The 21710-nt window shown below is 40.8% G+C and overlaps 1 protein-coding gene, 1 long non-coding RNA gene and 1 pseudogene across 2 annotated transcripts; 1 reads left to right on the forward strand and 2 right to left on the reverse strand.

The window, feature by feature from the left end:
• Nucleotides 1-1436: 1436 nt before the first annotated feature.
• Nucleotides 1437-2862, forward strand: LOC149104788 (uncharacterized). Its single transcript, XR_016201313.1, has 2 exons — nucleotides 1437-1783; nucleotides 2600-2862. It is a non-coding gene; the product is annotated as an uncharacterized LOC149104788 (long non-coding RNA).
• Nucleotides 2863-10774: 7912 nt separating this feature from the next.
• Nucleotides 10775-11775, reverse strand: LOC149104789 (uncharacterized; annotated as a pseudogene).
• A 2660-nt stretch (nucleotides 11776-14435) lies between these two features.
• LOC149104790 (uncharacterized) lies at nucleotides 14436-15592 on the reverse strand. Its single transcript, XM_089271597.1, has one exon. The coding sequence runs from the start codon at nucleotides 15590-15592 to the stop codon at nucleotides 14525-14527; it is 1068 nt and encodes a 355-aa protein (XP_089127723.1). The 3' UTR covers nucleotides 14436-14524.
• Nucleotides 15593-21710: the final 6118 nt, after the last annotated feature.

Below are 21710 nucleotides of genomic sequence, written 5' to 3' on the forward strand. Positions count from 1 at the left end.
TCTGGGCCGATAAACGATCTTATGCATTTTTGGTTATTTTGCAGATATTGTTGCTGTGGGATTTGTCGTATACCGTAAAATGCCGCTTTAAGCCCTGGGCTCGTATAACTTCATAAGCGGTTTTGTGTGGGCTTAAAGACGGGCAGGGGAGGCTTATTTCCGGGCGGCATATAAGCGAATAGAAATATTGTTTCGGAACGAGGAGTTATAACCTATCTGGGCAACGAATTAAAGCTAATATACCATTACATTTGTAATACATTTATTGTGTAAACGGAGAATATGTTTCAAAAACATCTCTAAAACACTAGTGTGACTGGAGCAACTGGAAAGGACCAGAACGTTATGTGATTTACACATTAGATGGGCTCGTATCGGCGGGGGGTGGCTGGGGGGGGGGGGGGGCTTATATCGGGAATAATATCTTTGTTAGCAAATAGAAGGGTTTATATCGGGGGAGGCTTTAACGTGGTATTTTATGGTATGACCGTTTTTAAATTTCTACCTTATCCCTTTAAAACAGATATCGATGACTGCGCAAGTCATCCCTGCAAGAACAGCGGGAACTGCACAGACCGAGTGAACGGATTCAACTGCAGCTGTGCACCAGGATTTAATGGCACACAATGTGAAACAGGTAGTAGTTCGTGTAAATAATAAAACAGTAATGTTAACAAACGATTAGGAGCCAATAAAAAGGTGTATTTCCTAGAAATTGACAGCCACTGGAAAAGGGAAAACAAAAAGAAAGTCGTCTTTGACTATTATTGCCACGAGGAAACCAAAAGATAAACCTGTTTTACGAGTTGCTGTGAAACTTCCATCGTTTTTACTTTTCCAGCAGAAATGTTTTAATTCCTTCTTTACAGTATATTTCCTTGTAACAGTTTGCCTGTGAGCGGACACACGACCCAACGTTAAACATGCTAAACACAGTAGGGCGTGTAGTTCCATGGTCATAACCTCCAATCTGGTGAAGGGGGGACAGATGGGGAATTGACCGCATGGGTATGGCTTCGATTCAGGGCCGATTTTACACCTGTTGTGGGCAGGTGGAGGCGAAATGATGCGAAGAGTTAGTTACTTAGACGAGTCAACGAATTCAACTGCAGCTGCGCACTAGACTTTACTGGAACACTGTGATTGAGATAATCGCTGTAGGTAACAGCAGGTAATACCACATGTAAGTAACAGGGATGAAACGCCTACAATCGATGGGCAGATGGCAGCACTGTGTGGTTGATATCACTGAAAGTTTCCCGTTAGCCAGCCACACGATTACTCTAATAAAATGTATCTGCTATAGGTGTTTCTATATGCCGTGTAATCACTTTAGAAATGTGAAAACTTTGGAGTAGATTTAAGGCGCCAATTCTACTGATTTTCTTGGTAACAAGGTTCTCTTGAGGTTCTTCTGATTTTTTTTTGTTATTTTCATGTGTTTAGTAGTTTACTTCCACCAGAATTCCTTTGTATGCTCGTAATGGGACACTTAACCATTCATTGTGACATTGAAATACTAACACTTGCATCCCTTTGTTTTTAGACATTAACGAGTGCGCTGCACAGATCAACCCATGTAATGCTCGTAATGGAACACTTAACCATCCATTGTCACATTGAAATAGTTACACTTAGATCCCTTTGTTTTTAGACATCGACGAGTGCGCAGCACAGGTCGACCCATGTAATGCTGTTGGAAACTCTGAGTGCAAGAATACGAATGGATCGTACTACTGCCAGTGCAAGGATGGATTTGTAAAGAACGGTGCTATTTGTGAAGGTACAACACAGTTTTATCATTAGTAGGGATATCTTCTATTCTGTTTTAATTAGCTACAGTTAAAAACTTTATTTGTCGTTATGTAAGGACGGTTTGCCACATTTAAGAATCTTATTTAACAAGTAGGCATGTATCAGGAAAAAAAAAAAAAACCCATATGAAGTTAGAATCCACTACATAGTTGGTTAATGTATCCCACATAGTATTCCTCCAGCGGTTTATCCAATGCCAGAGAGTAAACACACCTTAGTGGAGAAACACTGGCGCTGATTGTGATGTTCTCGCACTTAGAGCCGATATATATCATCGCCTGAAGGACAAATTTATTCACCTATGGCTTACATACAGGTTACCCAACAGCATTTGAACTGGAAATTTCAAATGTAAATATGAAGATTTTCTCGTATAGACAGACAAAAAGGTGGTAATTAATACCTATTGTAGAAGCTATATTTCGGTGGCGAGATCTTTTAACAACCTTGTTCCCAGGAAAAATGGAAACAAAGACAAATCATATTGAAATGTTTGCGCATGACCGGATGTAATAAAGTGATGTAAAATTGAACAAGATATATGAAGTGACTGTATTCAAACTACAAGTAACTCCCAACGACACAGCACGACAGAGGTATCTACGGATCAGGGGAGAGTTATTTACGTATTACTTTGTTTGTTTTTTTTAGTTGACGTATGTAAGAACTACCAAAATCTGACAGACGCGGAAAGAAGATATGACTACCAAACACAAGACGACATATGTCAAATGTCTTCTGTGTTTATCACATATTTATTTACACATTTGTGTATTTCCTTTAGTTGATGTATGTCACTGGCAAAATTACCAAAATCTGACAGATGCAGAAAGAAAATATGACTACGAAACAGTAAACCAGAAATGTGACAACACACTCAATGGCTGGTATCGCTTCCAAGGAGCTGCAGGCACAAAAATGGTGACCACATGTCCACCGATGGACCGTTGTGATGCAGCCTTTCCTATCTGGTTGAGTGGTGGTCATCCTACAGTGGCTGAGGGTAAAGTCACAAGAAACGTCTGCATTAATAAGTTTACCTGTTGCGACATACCATTCTCCATTCAATTAAAGAATTGCGGCTCCTATTATATCTACAAGTTATCAGACCCGCTGGTTTGTCCTGCCCGATATTGCAGCACTGACTAATCCGGTCATAGCATGTGTATGTTTCAGTTAGCTTCAGTTGACTAGTAATGGCAAGAGACTTAGATCATTGTCTCTTTTAGTGCCAAGCGGGATATTACTTTCCGACATGAGTACCAACAGTAAAACTTAACCATGGCGTGGTTGTTCAAAGTATGACCAAGCTAGTCGAAAATTAGTGTTGCTCAATTATAAACTTGAGCCATTTTTTTTTTTTCTCTCAACTATTCACGACGTCTTACAAGCTCTAAGTCCTCTAAAGAGAACTTTAAACCTCCATCAACTCTTAAACCTGGATTACGAACAACCTGACCACTATAAGCAAACGAAATGCACATCGAGTTTCAGGCGTTTCTCGGGAGAACACTTGACGGCGTGACATAAGACGGCTGTTTTTTTTAGACAAGACACTGTAACGCTGTACAGTGAGCTAGTAGATGCATAGCAATAACATCAATGCGAATAGCATTAGCAAAGTAACTCGCATTCTCTTAACAAAAGTAAAGTCTTTAAAGAAATTAGTTGCTCAAGTTGATTTGTTATAACTTTGTACAGTTTGTCTTCTAAGAGAGCTTCTGAGAACTTTGTTTCGTCCTGCAGTAAAGATATTGAATCAAAGCAGGCCTATTCTTTTCAGTGATTTGAGCAATCCATTTGCTCTCGTTTATAATGAAGGAAATAGAGTGTGATTACAAAAGCTTAAAATCTGATAATTTTTTCAATATTCAGTCGTGTATATACTTTGTGAAAAGTGAGGGTTATTTAAAACTTTCATAACTTCCATTCCTCAAGACAAGAGACTTTAAAAAGAAATTTGATATGAAAGCCAGAGTAACAATTTTTCTTGATTGCGCGGAACAACCATTACTTTGTCTTATCTTAAAAACTGCTCTTCCTATCGGTTTAGCTTAATTTGTTTAAAAGTTATTGAACACTTTTTAATCAGTTTTGATTGAAATTATAAGCAGTCCACAATATACAATATACACGTTTTTAGCTCGTGTAGGTTAACTTTTGTGTTGTATGTTTATCTATCTGTGTTTTTGTTCGATTTGGTTTCTCAAAAAATGTATCTAGTGTATTCGCCTGCAGGTAATGGCAAAAGTTCTTTAGTAAACATGTTTGGCTACTGCCCAGACAACAGTCAAACTGAAAACTTTGCTGACATCCCAGACATTATACAAGCAATTTGCAACTGTATAAAATAGTAACTTCTCGTAAATTTAACTTAGTAGCACAGCCTAGCTTCTGTAGTATAAGCAGACCGAGAAGTTTTACAACTTTTTTTTTAAACTACAACTTTTTGTTTCTTTTTAAATTTGGTTTACATTTTTTAAAATTAAAATTAAACACTAAACTAGTAGTAGATCTCTTCAGGTAGTTTTACCAACATACACTAAACGCCTGCATTTAAGCCACACTAGCGGCCATTTCAAAGACACAAACCACTAAGGTTTTGTCGGATTTATGAAAGGAAGCAGGTGACGTTGTGAAATATTTACACAAGGCATGACAAAGGTTTTGGCTCACGGTTTTAGCCGCCGTAGTACCAATGAATGCGATAACGTCCGGCGCTTGCACGTACAAGACGGATAGAGAGGAGAGAATTACGAATTCCTTGCACGGCTGAAAATGCCGGCTGATATGGAATGACGGTGGTAGAACTCTCCAGGTACAATATGACGGATTTTACAAAAGAAATTATCTCATCTCTGAAAGTTCCAAGGCTGCTGATTTCTGTTGCAGCAGTTTGAGCTGGTAATTTGTTTGTACATAATGTAGATATTAAGAGGCCAACAAAAGAAATCTCTTCCAGACATTTTGCCTGTTTCCTCAATCTATCAAAAAACTCTTCCTTCGGTAATCTAACCAAGAAACAATTCACTTTGTACGTCTCCTCTTTCTTTTAGCCCAACATCTGTCTCAAAATTCTTTTTGGTGTTTCAACTTTTCTGATCAGATTGATATGAAAATTTCAGTTTCTATCACATCGATTGACATTAAACTTTGTTTAATCCTTCAAGGATTTTGCCTTACGTCATTAGGACATTATTTCGCAATCTTAGTCTTCATATTCGTTAGTTAACTCCACTGTGATAGACTCCAGGCAACGAAATTATCTCCACAGACAGGCATCTTTCAGGGAATGATCAAATTCCTTACTTTAATTTTGTAAATATATTTAAGCTGTAGTGCTAACATCGTGTAAGGTATTTAAACAGACAATTGTCACTTATAGATATACGTCCAGTACCTTTGTTATTTGATTCTGCATATGTTAGTAATGAATATCAATACTCCTTTCTTGCTATTCTCATTTGCCTTACAGTTTAAATATAGTGTATACAAGACAATTTCTGGCCGAAACTACAAAATGCCCAAAATTGCCTTGCTTACAAGTTGGATTATAGTTAAAAATTGTTGTTATTGGGACAGTTTTTAACTCTATAAGTAGCTTGTAAGTTTTCACGTCTATTTAAAACTATGAATAAGGACTCTTTATTACTATAACAGTAATTATTATTCACCTTGTTACTCAAAATAATGTAATGTTTAATGGGTTTAGTACAACTAAGTTATACATACACATGTATGTTTAGTTATATCTACCGCAGCGCTAAAGTTATTCAAAGGGCCAGTACCATGATAGCGCTTTTGTCAAGTTTTCCGTGCGACAAAAGGCACCAGGAGTCAAAAGAAAAGCGTTGGAATTATTGTTGATTAATTTGTTTATGATGTAAAAGTAGATTTCAAATAGCAACAAATTAACTTAAATGAAAACTCAAGTTGAGGATGAAACTAACTCTTATCCCGCCAAATTTCTTTCCTGGTTAAATTTGCATCCCACGAAGTTATTAGTACTCTTACACATTCCAGCAGAAACCAATTAATTTTCAATCTAAATACAATTTTCAAAATGTACAAATGACTTGCGCGCTATCACGCTACACTGGGGCCCAATGCCATCTTAATGCAGTATTAATTAAATACATTAGGTACAATACAACGTTTAGTAATGACTTATCCAACATATTTTAATATTCAACCCATAGAGAGGTTTTTAACTGACTGTGGTAAAACGACAACCAAGGTAATCACTTTGACCAATCAAAAAGGACACAGACATTCGACTGAAGCAATATTGAGCACGAATACGAACTCGAGATAAGATATGCGAGCGAGGCTTAGCTAGGATTGCTTGAAAATGTGGCGCTAGGCTTTTAAACCAATCACTAAGCGTAGCGAGGCAAAATCAAAACAAATTAATGTGAATTACCTTGGGAATTTAGGGTAAAAACCTCTGTGTTAGTAAATTAAAGCATTTTTTCTGAATGCATGATACAGTTATAACCTGTCGGTGTAAATATTGTTTCATTGTTTAAATGTGCCAGAAGTCTGGATGGAACGTAATGATCTTATCTCGAAATGTGTTTCTGTTGGGAAATCAAAACATGCCACTTAACCATGGTTCGTTTTAAACATTAACTTGCCGTTAGTGTTAAACGTATAAGAAATACGGCGAAGAATGACTTGTCTTCTTATAGATTTTTCTAGTCTGTTAATAACGACTGAAGAGCCTACTTGTAGAGATTTGGATGGAAATGAGGGTGGATAAAGTCAGGATTGAATTGATTAAATTGGACGTACAATCTCTAAACTCGATAGTTGAGACATTTGTACCATCCAGACATGAATGCAATAAATCTGTAAATATATGTTTGTTTTAGAAAAACTCATGTACACGTTTCAGAATCCTAAACTAAATAAAATTCCTTTAAATGTCATGGCTGTTAATCTTTTCAGATAGCTTTTATACTGTGAAAAGATGAAGGTAAACGGCCGACCTCGATCTTTTGGTACTGCCCGGTTCTCTCTGACAATGACACTTAATTTCTTTCATTGAATTCTTTATTATTCTCCACCACTTCTTTCTTTCTTTGCAATCATCTTTTCCACTTTTCACTTCTTCTTCACTATGTCCTTCCTCTTCATGGCAGTTTGCCTCTAATTCTTAATCGGTGAGCTTTGCATAAGCGCAAGTGCACATATCCTTGCTTCTGGATGCCAATCGAGCTTTGTGCCAGTCTGCTCTCAATTTTTCTAGTACATATAACAGAAGTATTTGTTTTGTAATACACTTGTAAGCTTCCTCAGAATCACGTTTGATGATTTTGCGCCTTGTTTCTTCTTGGATTTTGTTTAGGCGCTCTTTCTTGCCCTTTTCACCTTCTCTTTTCTTTTCTTTTTTTTTTTTTGTCTTCCGTTCTTCATTCCTGTCTCATTTAGCAAACCTTTGAAGGCTCGGTCAAGACTTCGCTTTATGCTTAAAAACTTCTCTTATTTGTCACTGACATCTCCTTTCATTTGAGCAAGTTCCTCTTGGACTGCTTTAGTATACTGATATTGCTCACTGGCCCATGGCTTAAGTTTATTTCTGTTAAAAAGTGTCCCCAAATTAGATGGGATGCTATTTTCTTCCTTTTTCATTTAGGACATAATTTTTTTCGAATTTTTTAACACCTTTGGACACAATGCCTATATGATTAGGCCTTAGTTGTGTCGGGGACATTCTCATAAATTTAAAACAGGAGACTTCATTTGTTTCAGAAAAAAGTAAACTCATGTCATGCTTGAGCTTTACAAAATATTTTTTGGTTTGAAATCTGTTTTCCCTTTCCTTGTAAAGGTACTTTGTCAAGTTATCCAGGAAATAGGATTGTGCATGTTCGTACATGTCTGGGAGTATTTTGGTGAAATACTTGGTGCTTTTATGGTTTAGGTCTGTATACAAGTACTTGAAATAGCTGTTACTCTTTGTTCCAGTTGACAATTTTGGTGATGAATTCCAAGGTAGTGCTTGGAAGAAATAAAATACAAAGAAATATAAATATAGATAATGAAAGAAATATATAATTAGAACAGGCCTCACATTTTCATTCAATTTCTGCCATGCAAATTGTTCAGTCCAAAAACACTGTTTGAATGAAACAGCAAAGAACTGTATTATTAGAGGCATGTCTACAGAAAATAATGCTAAAAAACCTGCAAGACAGGATGGAAACTTAAGCAGATACATGATGTTAGAAATGCGAGCAGAGACAACAGGAAACGCAAGTATAAACAACAGAAATGCTTCGAAGACTATGATTGGAACACTCTTTGTCGCACTGGTAAAGTTGAGCAATTAAGTATCCAGAAGCTTGACAAGTATCCGTCAGTCATTTCAACCTTCAATTAAAGGGCAAAAAAAAGAAAAAAATGATAAGGTGCGACGGTTCACTGCACATGCCTTGATTAGAATAGGTTAGGTACTTGATACCCGTGTCTCTCTTCAGCGGCACGAGCGCAGCGGCAGCGACAAGATGATACCAATGACAATGATATGGACAGCAGTTCTGATGCGGAAAGTGACAGCGGAGATGATATCGTTATTTTGCATCTTTGCAGCTCTGATTCATCGGAAAGCGAGAGTGATTCTAAAGGAAACCAACAGTGGCAGAGTATCTGTTGTAGCACAGGTCTCTGGCCAAGCCCGATCTGAGCGCAATATTGTGAGGTCGTTATCTCACTGTCGTGACTTTTTTTGTATTAGGTGACCCATGTAAGTGGACTGTTTGGAAGTGTTCACCGGTATGCTCCATATGGCGAAAAGAAATACATAGCCCCCTCCCCCTCCCCACACCTATGATGCCTATTTATTTTAGTGACCCCCTCTTCATTTCTTAATTTTTTGATGATCCCCCCTCTTTTGTGCCATCTCCTTCCCCCAGGCATAAATATTGAATGGTCCCCTATTGTTCAGTATACAGACGAGCCTTCTCGAGGAGACAGACCTTTAGCAAGGACGACCGTGACAGATTGCAACGGCTACCGGAAACAACAAATGACTTCCGTCAATGTTCTGCGCATGTCGGAGTAGGAAGTAGCAAGGAATGACAGGCCTGCACGACTTCTAACAATGGAAACTTTTGAACCATGTGCGCAATCTTTGACCCCTTTATAATTTCGCTCTTACGAGTATGTCTTTAAGGGATTTCCCTCTTTTAAAAGATATGAGTGGTGGCTGTTTGAAAATTTGCCGTAGAGAAGGCTGGTTTTGTATCAAGTGCCATTTTTGCATTAAAACATGTTTGAGATTAGGCACTGACGGTTGATATTGTGTTACAAAAGGCAAGATATCTTTTCGGCTTTCGTATTTTTGTTGTAGCGCTGATACCCTTTCTGTGAATTTGATATCTGATTGGAGTGTCTCAATCAGATTTTTTGGATAACCTCTAGCAAGGAGACGTGATTTGAATTTAATAATGTTCTCTTCAAATATTGTTCTTGAAGAGTTAGTGCGTAAAAGTCTAAGAACTTCTCCCAAGCCAAGGGGTCAAAGATTACGCACATGGTTCAAAAGTTTCCATTGTTAGAAGTCGTGCAGGCCCGTCATTCCTTGCTACTTCTAACCGTCGTCCATTCCGCACTGACCAGAAATGAAATTACCATTCAGTGCGTGGTTACCAAGGGTTAACTTTTTAACTCGCAAATTTTACGTGTGGTCGTCTGTTGTTGGTTTGCCTGTAGACCAAGAGTGCACGACATAATAACATGTAGTGTACAGTCGAACCTCCGATTGCGACAACCTCTCATAAGCGACCGTTTCTCCTCAGCGACCAGTTTTCCAGCATACCAAAAGTCAGATCACTATATTTTGAACCTCTTGTAATCGACCACCTCTCGTAAACGACCGCGACCACTTTAGAGCTAAAAGCTTGAAATTTTCTGTTGTTTTAAACCTCCAGTGAACGTCCACTTGACAAATGATAGGGCAAAAATTGGATAATAAAACACATCGTAAGATGTTGTAACATCATCGCATTCCTAGGTAGTACAAGAGATGGAAATTTTCTCAACGGAAAGTATCGGTTTCTTTTCTCGAAATTGACTTTTCACATGAATACGACATTTAAAACGCGGGTAATTCTCTGCAGTTACCATATGCTAATGACGCAAAATTTTGACCGACAAAATGGTCTGAGCTCTCGTAAGCGACCACCTCCCGTATGTACTTACCGGATGTTTAACTGTAGTATTTTTATTTTTATCTCGTTCCATTTTCCTTTCGCCTTAGGGATGGGGGCTGCTCTCGCCGCGCTCGTTTGCTGAAGCATGATAAGTAAACTCAACAAACAAAGCCACCGATCTGCCGTAAATATGGCCACTAGCGTGACGTTTATTTGTCTCAGATAAAGTTATCAAAAATTACAAGTATTTGATGTTATCTTCAGCAAAGGTGGGGCACGAAAAACCGCCAAAAGCCACACATTGTGGCCGCCCCACCAAGAAGAGAGCAGGGCCCAGCCCACAATAAATTCAAGGAACCCGATAATCCCAAAAAGGAGATATTAGTCTGATCTCCTTAGGTATTGAAAACAAACTATAACGAGTGTCGGAGTAGCCCGAGCGTGTCGTACTGACTTAGATCCAGAAGTGATAGTAAAGGAGCCACTAAAGTCATAAACAGTGCCACAGCTCATGACTGACTGGCGTGTAAATGACGTGACAATAACTCTACAAGATATGAGGACTATAGGCAATAACAAAGCCACAGGTCATGATTTACTAGCGTGTAGATGACGGTGCAATAACACCACCAAAGGGTTAACCTATCATGACGAACTAGCGTGTTTAGTACTCAATACAAGAATTAAGAAAGGACGAAACCATTAACGAAACCACAGCTCCTGACTGACTGGTGAGTTAATGGCATTACATTACTAAAAGCTAAAACAGCGCGTTGAGGGCGTGTGAAGTACATTACATGATAATGACGGAATGACACGAAGCATTAACAGTGCCACAGCTCATGACTGACTGGTCTGTCAATGCCATTGAGTCAATTTCCCATCCTACGAAATGTAGATAATTAAATGCGTTACAGCCGATGACGGACAGGCCGGCGGAAGACCTTTGCTATCGGAAAAACCATGCTACCGATGTTAATTAGCGGAAAGTGTTTCGTTCCGGATATAAAGTTTAAACGCATCAGACTTCCAGCGACCAAGAGCCCTGATTTGGGAATCAGAGAAACCTAGGTCAGCAGCATGACAAGCAGCACCGATGCGAAAGCTGTGACTTTTGTATCGGCTTGAATCGAGAGAACAAAAAGATAAACAAGAGCGCAGTTGAGCGTTGAACTGGGTGACAGTAACAGGACGATTGTGTAAGCAAAAAAGTGGACCTGGTGAGAAAAGTCTTACTTTGCAATACTCGAGCATCGCCTGTACTGGGCAAAAGGGGGAAGCAGAATCGCGTGTTATAATAATGTCCACAGGCCGATTGTTCGTGTTATGTTTAAAGTGACAGATTGTTATCTTTAAGGATTGTATGCAACCGTCCTTTGATAAAAATGACAGCGACTCAAATTGCACAACTGCATTGCCGCACTCAGGGCTCTTGCTCGCTAGTTCCCCTATGCGGAAAAAACCGTAAAAAGCTGTCAGGAACATAGCCTTGAAAAGTGTACGCTGAACTGCCGAAGAGTTGGTGTGCTGTAGTGAACGCACAAGCTGGGAAAGAACAGGTTTCGTGATAGGAAGTCTGGTATCAGGTGACCTTTGTTTACTGACCGCAGTCCAAAAGTTTTTGAATCAAAAATGTCTTAGTTGGGTCAGGTAATTCCTTCATTTTGTGAACATAGCTGATGGCTGATAGATAAGAGGTAATTGTAGACGCGGCCAATTTGCGTGCGCGGAGATATGATATAAAAAGCGCAATGAATGAGTTGCCAGTAATCGGATACCCGTGTTTGCGAAAAGAACTCTGGGATCGTCAGGGGGCAAACATTGCAAGTCGCTAGAAGGAAATGTATGGCGAAAAGTTGTTTCGACGCCCAAAAACATGGTTTTGGAGAGAGATCAACGCTTTTTCGCCGTTGTTTTATCGCAAATTGATTTTGGCAATTTTGATACTTGGAAAATGTAAGTTTTTGTTTGAATAACCGTGAAATAAGTGAAAAAATTTACCGATAAACTCCCTTTTGCTTACGTGAGGTTTATTGTGAAATACATTGAAGAGAATATTGAAAATTTCAATACACGCCTGATCTCGAGAGGCTACCCGGAGCAAATGGTAGAAAAGACCCTCCGAGAAGTTAAATATTAAGACAGAAAAGAAGCTCTAAAACAGAAATCGAAAATTGCAGAATGAACTACTACCCTTTGTGTCGGGCTATTTCACTCAACCGTCAATACCAAGCTTTGAAAAGCATAATCACGCACAAATGGCACTTTCAAATACAAATACTTAGAGATATATTCAAGGAGCTACCCTTGATCTGTTATAGAAATGGAAAATCACTGAAATACGTGCTTGTAAAAGCAAAACAAAGGCTTTGAGCAACACAGTAGCCACACAGCATGAGTCGCGCGGACTCATTTGTCATTAAATCAACCCCTGACAGTACAATGATCGCCACCGGGCTTATTTCCAGTATTATTTGTACGACTGAGCTTTCAAATAAGCCAAAAGTAGCCTGTACACAACTTAAAAGGCTTTACTGGGTTATTCCTCCGTCTCGATTTATACCTAATTAATTTTGTAATATTTTCAGACCATTACGCGATGTAAATTTCACAATAAACCTCACGCAAACAACGGAGTTTATCGGTAGATTTTGTCACATATTTCACGGTTATTCAAAGAAAAACTTACATATTCCACATATTAACATTGCCCAAATCCATTTGCGATAAAAACGACGGCGAAAAAGCGTTGATCCCTCTCAAAAATCGTTTTCTTGTACCTCGAAACAACTTTTCGCCATACATTTCCTTTTAGCGACTAGCAATGTTTGCCCCCTGACGATTCCAGAGTTCTTCGCGCAAACACGGGTATCCGATTACTGGCAACTTATTCATATTCATTGCGGTTGGAGGAATCGGAAGTTGAAATGAATAAGGGCACACGAATTGGTGGTAAAAGTCACGAAAAACTTTCCAAGCTCGGGAATACAACTTTTGTGATCCCATGGACAGGGCCGAGGAAAGCAGATCGTTCAGGGAAGCGACCAGCTCTTCGGCAGAAGGCTGTCTGGCACTTGAGTTGGCATTTCGTCCGCCTCTGGAAAAATTTGTTTGAACTGTTTCACCTGCAAGCAGGATAAAAAATCAGCACGAGAATTGTGTATACCCGCTATATGTCGCGCCCGAAATAGAATGTTGTCCTCCAGCGAAGTAAGGACTAAGTCCCTGACAAGTAACATAATGAGCTTATTCTTTGAAGTTTGCCGGTTGATAACTTCAACTAGCGCTGAATTATCGGTCACGAAACAAATGCATTTATTAGCCATGGTCGGCCCCCAAATATGCAAGGCAATGATGATGGGAAAAAATTCGAGGAAGGTAATATTTAAGGAACTCCATGACTCAGGCCACGAGCCATAAAACCATTTTCGACCGAAAACTGCGCCATAGCCTTTTGAACCGGCTGCGTCAGTGAAAAGCTCGAGCGAGGTGGAGGTAACCCATAGGTCATCTAAAAAGAAAGCACGCCCATTGAAACCCGCTAGAAATTGCATCCAAACCTGTAAGTCGGCTTTAACGTCTTTGTTTAAACGGATACGGTGGTATGGGCGCTGTAGACCTATCGTGAGGTCAATAAGACGACGTAAAAAAGCTCGGCCTGGTAAGATAACTGAGCACGTAAAATTCAGAAGGCCGATGAGTGATTGGAGCTCCTTAAGTGTAACCTTCCGGCGTGTTTCTGAAGCTTATCCTCTGGGAGCCTAGCCTCTTGTAAAACAGAGTCTAGCGTAATACCCGCGAACTGCAGCACCGTATTTGGCCCAACCGTTTTTTCCTTGGCGATAGGGACGCCAAGGAATTTACACATTCCTAGGAAGTTATTAAGATCTGACTGACATTTTTCGGCAGATTCCGCGATAAATAAAAAGTCGTCGAGTATATGCAGTACGCTTGAGGCCCCCAGACGATGAATGGCTATCCATTCGAGAGCGGTGCTAAAAGCTTCAAAAATGGCACATGAAGAAGAAGAACCCATTGGGAGACAGCGATCATAGTAATAAAGGTTCTCCCATTTCATACCCAGCAAGGGGTGATCGTCAGGATGGACTGGGATAATCCTAAAAGCCGACTTTATGTCGGTTTTAGCCATGAAACAGCCCTTGCCTGTACGTTTCAGAGCGGAAATAGCGTCGTTGATTGTTGCGTACGACACCGAAGAAAAATCGCTAGGGATAAAGTCATTTACAGAGAAACCTCGGGGAAACGACAAATGATGAATTAGTCTAAATTCTGAGGGATTTTTCTTGGGAACTATACCTAAAGGTGAGCAAAACATGTCTGGGAAAGGAGGGTTGTGAAAAGGACCCGCTATACGGCCGGCGGTAATTTCTTTGTTTAGTTTATCGCGAACAATGTCCGGTTGGGCAAGGGCGCTCTTTAAATTAGGAGGTGCAAAAACTCGCCTCTCGCCCTCGAAATGTACGCGAAAACCAAAATTAAAGCCTCGAAGTAAGTAATCTTTAAAAGGGAAGGGATAGCCATTTAAAAGGCCCTCAAGCCGATCTGCCTTTACGGGAGTCATCGGCTGTGGAGTTCTGCGGGGGAGGATGGGAGGTTGACCGTGGACTAGCGCGTTTTTGACCCTCGGCGTTACAGCGAGTGGCAGGATGCTTTGCCCCGCATTTGAAGCACTTATGGTCGAATTTGCATCCACCCCCGCAGAAGCGACCGGCTTGAAACGCCCAACAGGTACCTTTCGGAAATGGCGACTGACTGGATCGGGGTCGACTATTGTTGGGCCGGTCGCCGTTAGATGGGGTTTGTCGTTCACGAAATGTCACCTTTAGCCATAGTTCCCAATGCACTGCGTCCCAAGGATACTTGTTGGGAGCAGTTTGCCGGAGGAGGCGAAATTGCTCGTCGTAAAAGAGCCAATCGCCAGACTTAGCGGCAATGTCTCTTACGATTTCGCAGTATTTCATCAGTTTGGGTGCCTCATTAGGAAACCTAACAACGTAAATCGCTACGAAAGTATGAAATGCCGATATCCATTGATTAATGGTAGTGACCTTTTTCGTAGTCTTACAAGGCTCGAGAGTAAGATGAGCCCCCGAGCTGAGAGAGGAGGTATTGACTGACAAAGAATAACGGTCAGGACTAGGGGATACTGAAAGTAAAAGACTGAAATCTACAAACTCGTTAGCCCAGACTCGAGCCTTGACCTTATCAGTAACGTTGCCTCCCAGCTCGAGGGCAGTACTGGAAAATACTAGCTTCTCTGAATAGTCTAGAGAAGAAGAGCCAGAGGAGCTGGGCTCATGAGTACCTTTGTCTGGCGATGTGAGAAGGGCCAACTGCTCGGAGACCGCCTCTTCGACCGTCATGGCGGTGCTCGCACCCTCACTTGCAGGAGGCTCGTCAGTCGGCAAATTTGGAGTCTTCATTGCAGCTTGAACGGCGCTGGTCACAGCGGCCGTAAGGGTTGCCGTTAGGGCCGCCATATCTACAGTGGAAGCGGTCGCAGGTGGGACCACCGTTGCTGTCGAGACCGCAGGAGTGGCACGAACACGTTTGGGTCGACCGCGAGAGGTGCTGGCAGATGGGCGTTTACGAGAAGACATAGCTTTACATAGAGTGTAATTAAATAAAATTAGACTTCGTGATTGAACAAAGAGGAGTTCATGCAGCTACCTTTGTTAAACGAGAAGGGCTGAACTAAAATGCCGATGCGCGACGCGAAGGGCAGACGTGATAGGCCCATAAGTAAAACTGTAGCTAGTCGATAAGCAAGTCAAAGCCAGGTTCCGAATATACAAGAAAGAAAATGGCGAGGACAGTAACCAAGTGCAATTGGGCACGCGGAACGCGGCCGGAAAGGGTTGTACACTTAAATGGCAACGTCTTGCTCTCATGATAGAATTATTTTCTGCGTCAGATAAGGGGGCAAAATTAATGAATGGCAGGAAATACAACTGCCATCAAACTCGAGATAAGTAACATGCACCCCATTAAGATAACAGTGACATAGCATACAGCCGACAGTAGAATTAAGAGCATTGCTCAAATTTGTCGGCAGATAAAAGTACAATGTCAAATAGCTGCGGACGCAACACAGCAAGGAAACATGAAAACAAAATTGGAACCGGCGACACGCAGATATGAATAAGTAGCTAAACAACATCAAGTAAACGCAAGCATTTGAGCACTGCCCCTCGTAAACTGCGATACAATTTATGTTGCCCCCTACCATTCAAGTGAACGCCATCTCCTAACAAATAGGTACCCTTTGTTTTCCAAAACCCCCTGTGAGACCAGAAGAATGCGTATGGGATGGGCTCAAGTACCGTTTTCATATATTTTGTCAATAGCCCAACTTTCGAGTTAAACGCAACATCGGAAGAGGAACGGCGAAGCGTTTGACATACGCATATCAGGTCGACCTTGTACTCTTCGTGTAGCACAGTCACTAGATGTTCCAGTGAGGAACCCACTGTAATGGCGGGGGAGTTGGGCAGGTCATTTGTTCCTAGCTGTAAGAGCACTATATCAGGGCTAAAATCCTCCACAATACTTAAATCATACTTTAAAACTTTATCGATCATTCGACCGCCCACGCCGTGCCATTTGCACAGAAATTCTGGTGTTGAAATACCGAACTTGGCAGTATAGGCGCTTTCGTTCGGACGATTAATATGCTCGTGCAGGCGACGAATAAAAGAGTGGCCCAGAATTAAGACGCGAGGTTTTCCCATTGCGTTAGTAAATTAAAAAAGAAACCGGAAAACCCGACAAACAACAAAAGAGGGTGAAGGGTACTTGCCTTAAAACTTGAAAATTAGCTCTGGAGATAGCGTTCCTGCTGAATGGTAAGGAGGCCGAAACTGACATGCCAAGCAAACTAAATAGTAACCGCGATCCCGCCTACTAGTATCTGATTGGAGTCTCCTAGGTGATGTGCCTTTCCTTGCTCCACCAAAATAACTGATAGACGTATTATAGTACCCAAGAAAATGTCTCGATATAAAATAACATTATATGTGCTGCATATAATGCTTCTTTTTACGAAAAAAAACTTGTGTTTTTTTGCTCGAAAAACAAAGTGAAACGCCTTCGAAAAAATATTGTCATATTTACATTGCAAGCGTAACTTGACGCCTGATAATATTTTTTCACGAGTATGGCAAAATTAGAAACGGACAATATGTTTGTCAAAGGGAAAAGAATAAATTTAAATCCAGTCGTTCGAATGGCGTTTAATTAATTAATTAAGTAAATTTTAACGTATAAGAATCGAACGCATGTAGGCCTGTTGAAACATACTAGCAAAAGTATGGCTCGGTGACATAACAACACAAGTTGACTAGGCTTGCTCAACACAACAACTTTATTCTCTAAGCATCTTGGGTAATACAACAGCTTAACACAACTTCCGGTTATGAATATATTACACTGCTTTCCCCCAGATTTTCAGGATGCACTTATACCCAAGACATAGTGATAACCTACAGTTACAGGTTAAGTTTAACAACTGGTTTTCTAATCCTTTGAGATCTTCGCAAAACTGTAGGTGGACTACTTACAACTAAAGGAGATACAACAGTATCCTCGTTTTCAGGCAGATCTACATGTGGTTCAGAAGTACTATTGAGAGGATTCACATTATCATCATTTATTTTCTGACCACTTGATTCAGGCACCACGACATCTGGCTCACTGACATCATCTGGTACATTATCATGTGCTCTTATCATGTGATCAGTGTGCACATATCTGGTTTTGTGTCCTGTCCTAACTACATAGGTTCTGGGCCCACAAACTTTAATTATAGTGCCTGGAATCCACTTATCAGTCTTAGAATTGGCCCTCGAGTTTCGTACCCGCACCCTGTCATTTCTTACAAAGGATCTTTCCCTCTTACATTTCAAATCCTTATACATTTTCTGTTTCTCTTGCTTATTCTCTACAACTTGTGCCAGATTAGGCTTAATCAGACTTAATCTTGTTCTTAGGCAACGCTTCACCATCAACTCAGCGGGGGTCACACCGGTTGTACTGTGAGGGGTTGTGCGATACCGAAATAGAAAATTAGCAAGTCTGTGCTTCATAGAGATGCCCTTTTTACCCTCAAGCACCTGTTTAACTAAAGCATCCTTAACAACTCTCACAGACCTCTCCGCTGCCCCATTAGATTGAGGGTGATAGGGTGGAACCAATGTGTGCTTGATGCCGTTTTTGCGCATGAATTCGGTAAATTCAATGGACGTAAACTGTGGTCCGTTGTCAGACACCACCTCTTCAGGTAAACCATGAGTAGCAAAAATTAAACGGAGCTCATCAATAGTCCGTTCAGTAGTTGTAGAGCTCATATGTTTCACTTCAATCCACTTTGAGTGGCTATCGATTACTACAAGGAAGTAATCATTACCCTTCTGACAGAAATCAATATGGATCCGTTGAAATGGTCTAGTTGGCCACTTCCATGGGATCAGGGGTGCACTGGGTGGGGCATTTCTAACATTTTGGCATACTGTACATACTCTCACTGCTTCCTCGATTTCCTGATCCATTTTTGGCCACCACATGCATGTACGAGCAATTGCTTTCATACCACATATACCAGGGTGTTCCCAATGCAACTGCCCCAGCATTTTGGCTCTAAAGATTGGTGGAATAATCACCCTAGAGCCCCAAAGGACACAGTCCTGTTCACAGGACAGCTCATTTCTTCTATTATGATAGGGTTTGAGGGTCTCATCAGGACACCCTTCTGGCCAACCTGACATCACAAATTGATGTACCTTACCAAGTACAGGATCTACAAGGGTTGCCTTTCCGATATCTTCTGCAGTGATTGGAAAATCATCATCAATTACCCTCACACTGTAGACCACACCCTCACTTCCCACTGTGGAGTCCTCATGTGGTAGCCTTGAGAGAGCATCACAGTTGACATGGTCTTCAGATCTTTTGTATTCAATCTCATAGTCATACGCCGAAAGTACTAGAGCCCACCTCTGCATTCGAGCTGCTGCTAGTGTGGGGATAGCGGATTTTGGATTGAAAATTGCCAACAATGGTTTGTGATCAGTGATCAGGATAAATTTACGCCCATACAAAAAATGGTGAAATTTTTTTACACCAAAAACAATTGATAATGCTTCACGCTCAATTTGTGCATAGTTCTTTTCACTTGCACTCAGTGTCCGAGAGGCATAGGCTATTGGCCTCTCCTGGCCATCATCCATCACATGGCTAATAACTGCTCCAATTCCATAGCTGGACGCATCACAAGCAAGTCTCAGTTCACGGTCCCCATCATAATGCACCAACAGTGCATCACTGGTGAGACCTAGTTTACAAGCGTCGTATGCTTGCTGACACTCTTTTGTCCATGTCCACTGGACACCCTTTTTGAGGAGCTCATGTAATGGTGCTAGTGTGGTTGCTAAACCTGGAAGAAATGAGTGATAGTACTGGACCATGCCCAAAAAAGATCTCAACTCACTGACGTTTTGTGGTACTGGTGCCCTTTTTACGGCAGCCACTTTTTCCTCAACTGGATGCAAACCTTCAGCATCTATCTTCAAACCCAAATAGACAACTTCCCTCTTCAGAAATTCACACTTTGCCATCTTCAAATGCAGGTTATATTTATGCAACCTCTCCAATACCTCAGCCAGGATTTTGATATTCTCCTGCCAACTGACACCACCAATAAGAATGTCATCCTACTTACACACACATTTTTCTACTCCTTGCAAAATCATATCCATTTTAGCTTGGAATATTTTAGGTGCTGATTTAACCCCATATGGTAATTTGGTGTAGGAATAGAGTCCCTTGTGTGTGCTAATTGTCAGGTACTCACGACTTGCTTTATCAACACTTAGCTGAGCATATGCATGCGACAAATCAAGTTTGCTGAAAAATTTTGATCCTGAGAGGGCAGCATACAATTCCTGTTGGGTGGGAAGGGGATACTGCTCATCTTCAACAGCTGAGTTGATGGTTACTTTGTAGTCCCCACAAATTCTAACCGATTTGTCAGCCTTTGGCACAACTACTATTGGGCTTGCGCAGTCTGATCTGTCAGTTTTAACGATTACCCCATTTTTCTCTAACTTATCCAACTCCTTTTCGACTTCATCTTTTAGTGCATATGGAACTCTACGTGGCTTAATAAATATGGGCTTTACACCATCTTTCATGGTGATGTGTGCTTCCAACCCTTTCATGCCCTCATAGCTATCTTTGAACAACTCACTGTGTTTAACTAGTAATCCATCAAGTTGACTTTTGGCACTTTCCAACTCGGATCTTGTTAAACTAAATAGTTCACCCCACTCAAGCCTTATCTGGTTTAACCAATTTCTTCCCATCAAAGTAGGCTTCTTCTCATAATCAGCTACAATAATTGGCAATGTATATTCATGGCCCTTGTACACTACATCACACAGCATTTCACCACACACTGTAAGGGTTTCACCCGTATAGGTTTTCAATTCAACTTTTGACGGACGAAGTGGAAAATTACTGAATTTCTGAGAATGTGTGCTCTTACTCATTATTGAGTAATCAGCTGCAGTGTCTACTTCCATTGCACATGGTGAACCATTTATGGTCATTTCTACAGTATAACTTTTGTTGGTAGGATTATCTGTACCAACTGCATACATGGAATAAATACCTAACTCATCATTATCATCACAACCTTCTGTGTTTGATTCTAAGACACTATGAACAGTACCTTTAGCTCCTGGTTGTTTTGTTTTCATGCCAGACTCATCATCTTTACTGCGACAAACTGATGCAAGGTGACCTACTTTGCTACATTTGTAGCATTTTGCTGACTTAAATTTACACTTAGGTGCAGCATGCTTACCACCACACCGGTAACATGAGGGTTCCTTAGTGTTTACAGTTTCCAGTTTATTTACTATGCCTTGGCTGTCATCACTTGCACTGACAGGACGGAATTCTTGGGTGTTCTTCTCTGCCATTTCCATTGACTTTGCAATCTGGCACGCTTTCTCAAAAGAAAGATCCTCGGTGTTCAAAAGTTTATTCTGTATTTTGGGATTGTTCAATCCGCACACAAAACGGTCTCTCAGAGCTCGGTTGAGAAACTCTCCATAGTTACAATGAATCGATAACTTCTTCAAGGCCACAATAAAGTCACTGATGGATTCGTCTTGTTTTTGATAGCGAGTTCCAAAATGAAAACTCTCTGCTATCTCCAATGGCGCTGGATTGTAATGTTTCTCCAATGCTTTGACAATGTCCGCAAAAGGAGTGTCTTTTGGTTTCACTGGTGCCAGCAGATTGCTCAGGGTAGAATATGCTTCGGGTCCAATCTCAGTCAGAAAGATAACACGTTTTCTATTTGCAACTGCGAGATTGGCTTCCTCTTTACCCTCGCCTGTTTCTTCTATGATATTATTTGCCATGAAGAACATTTCCATTCTTTCCACATAGGAACGAAAAGTCTCTCGCTCAGGGCTGAACTCGCCGACACGACCAAACAATCCAATTCCCGCCATTTTGATAGCACGTGCTCAAACTTTGATCAAGTTGCCTCGGTCGAAAACAAACCTTTTTCCTCACACAGAGAAAATCAAAACTTCACTGGATTTCTCATGCGTCTTCGTGCATGTAGAGGATCCCATCCTCGTCGCCAAAATGAAACATACTAGCAAAAGTATGGCTCGGTGACATAACAACACAAGTTGACTAGGCTTG

The sequence above is a fragment of the Orbicella faveolata genome, unplaced genomic scaffold, assembly GCF_042242905.1.
Source record: "Orbicella faveolata isolate gen_17 unplaced genomic scaffold, um_ofav_v1 contig_34, whole genome shotgun sequence".
Taxonomy (NCBI): domain Eukaryota; kingdom Metazoa; phylum Cnidaria; class Anthozoa; order Scleractinia; family Merulinidae; genus Orbicella; species Orbicella faveolata.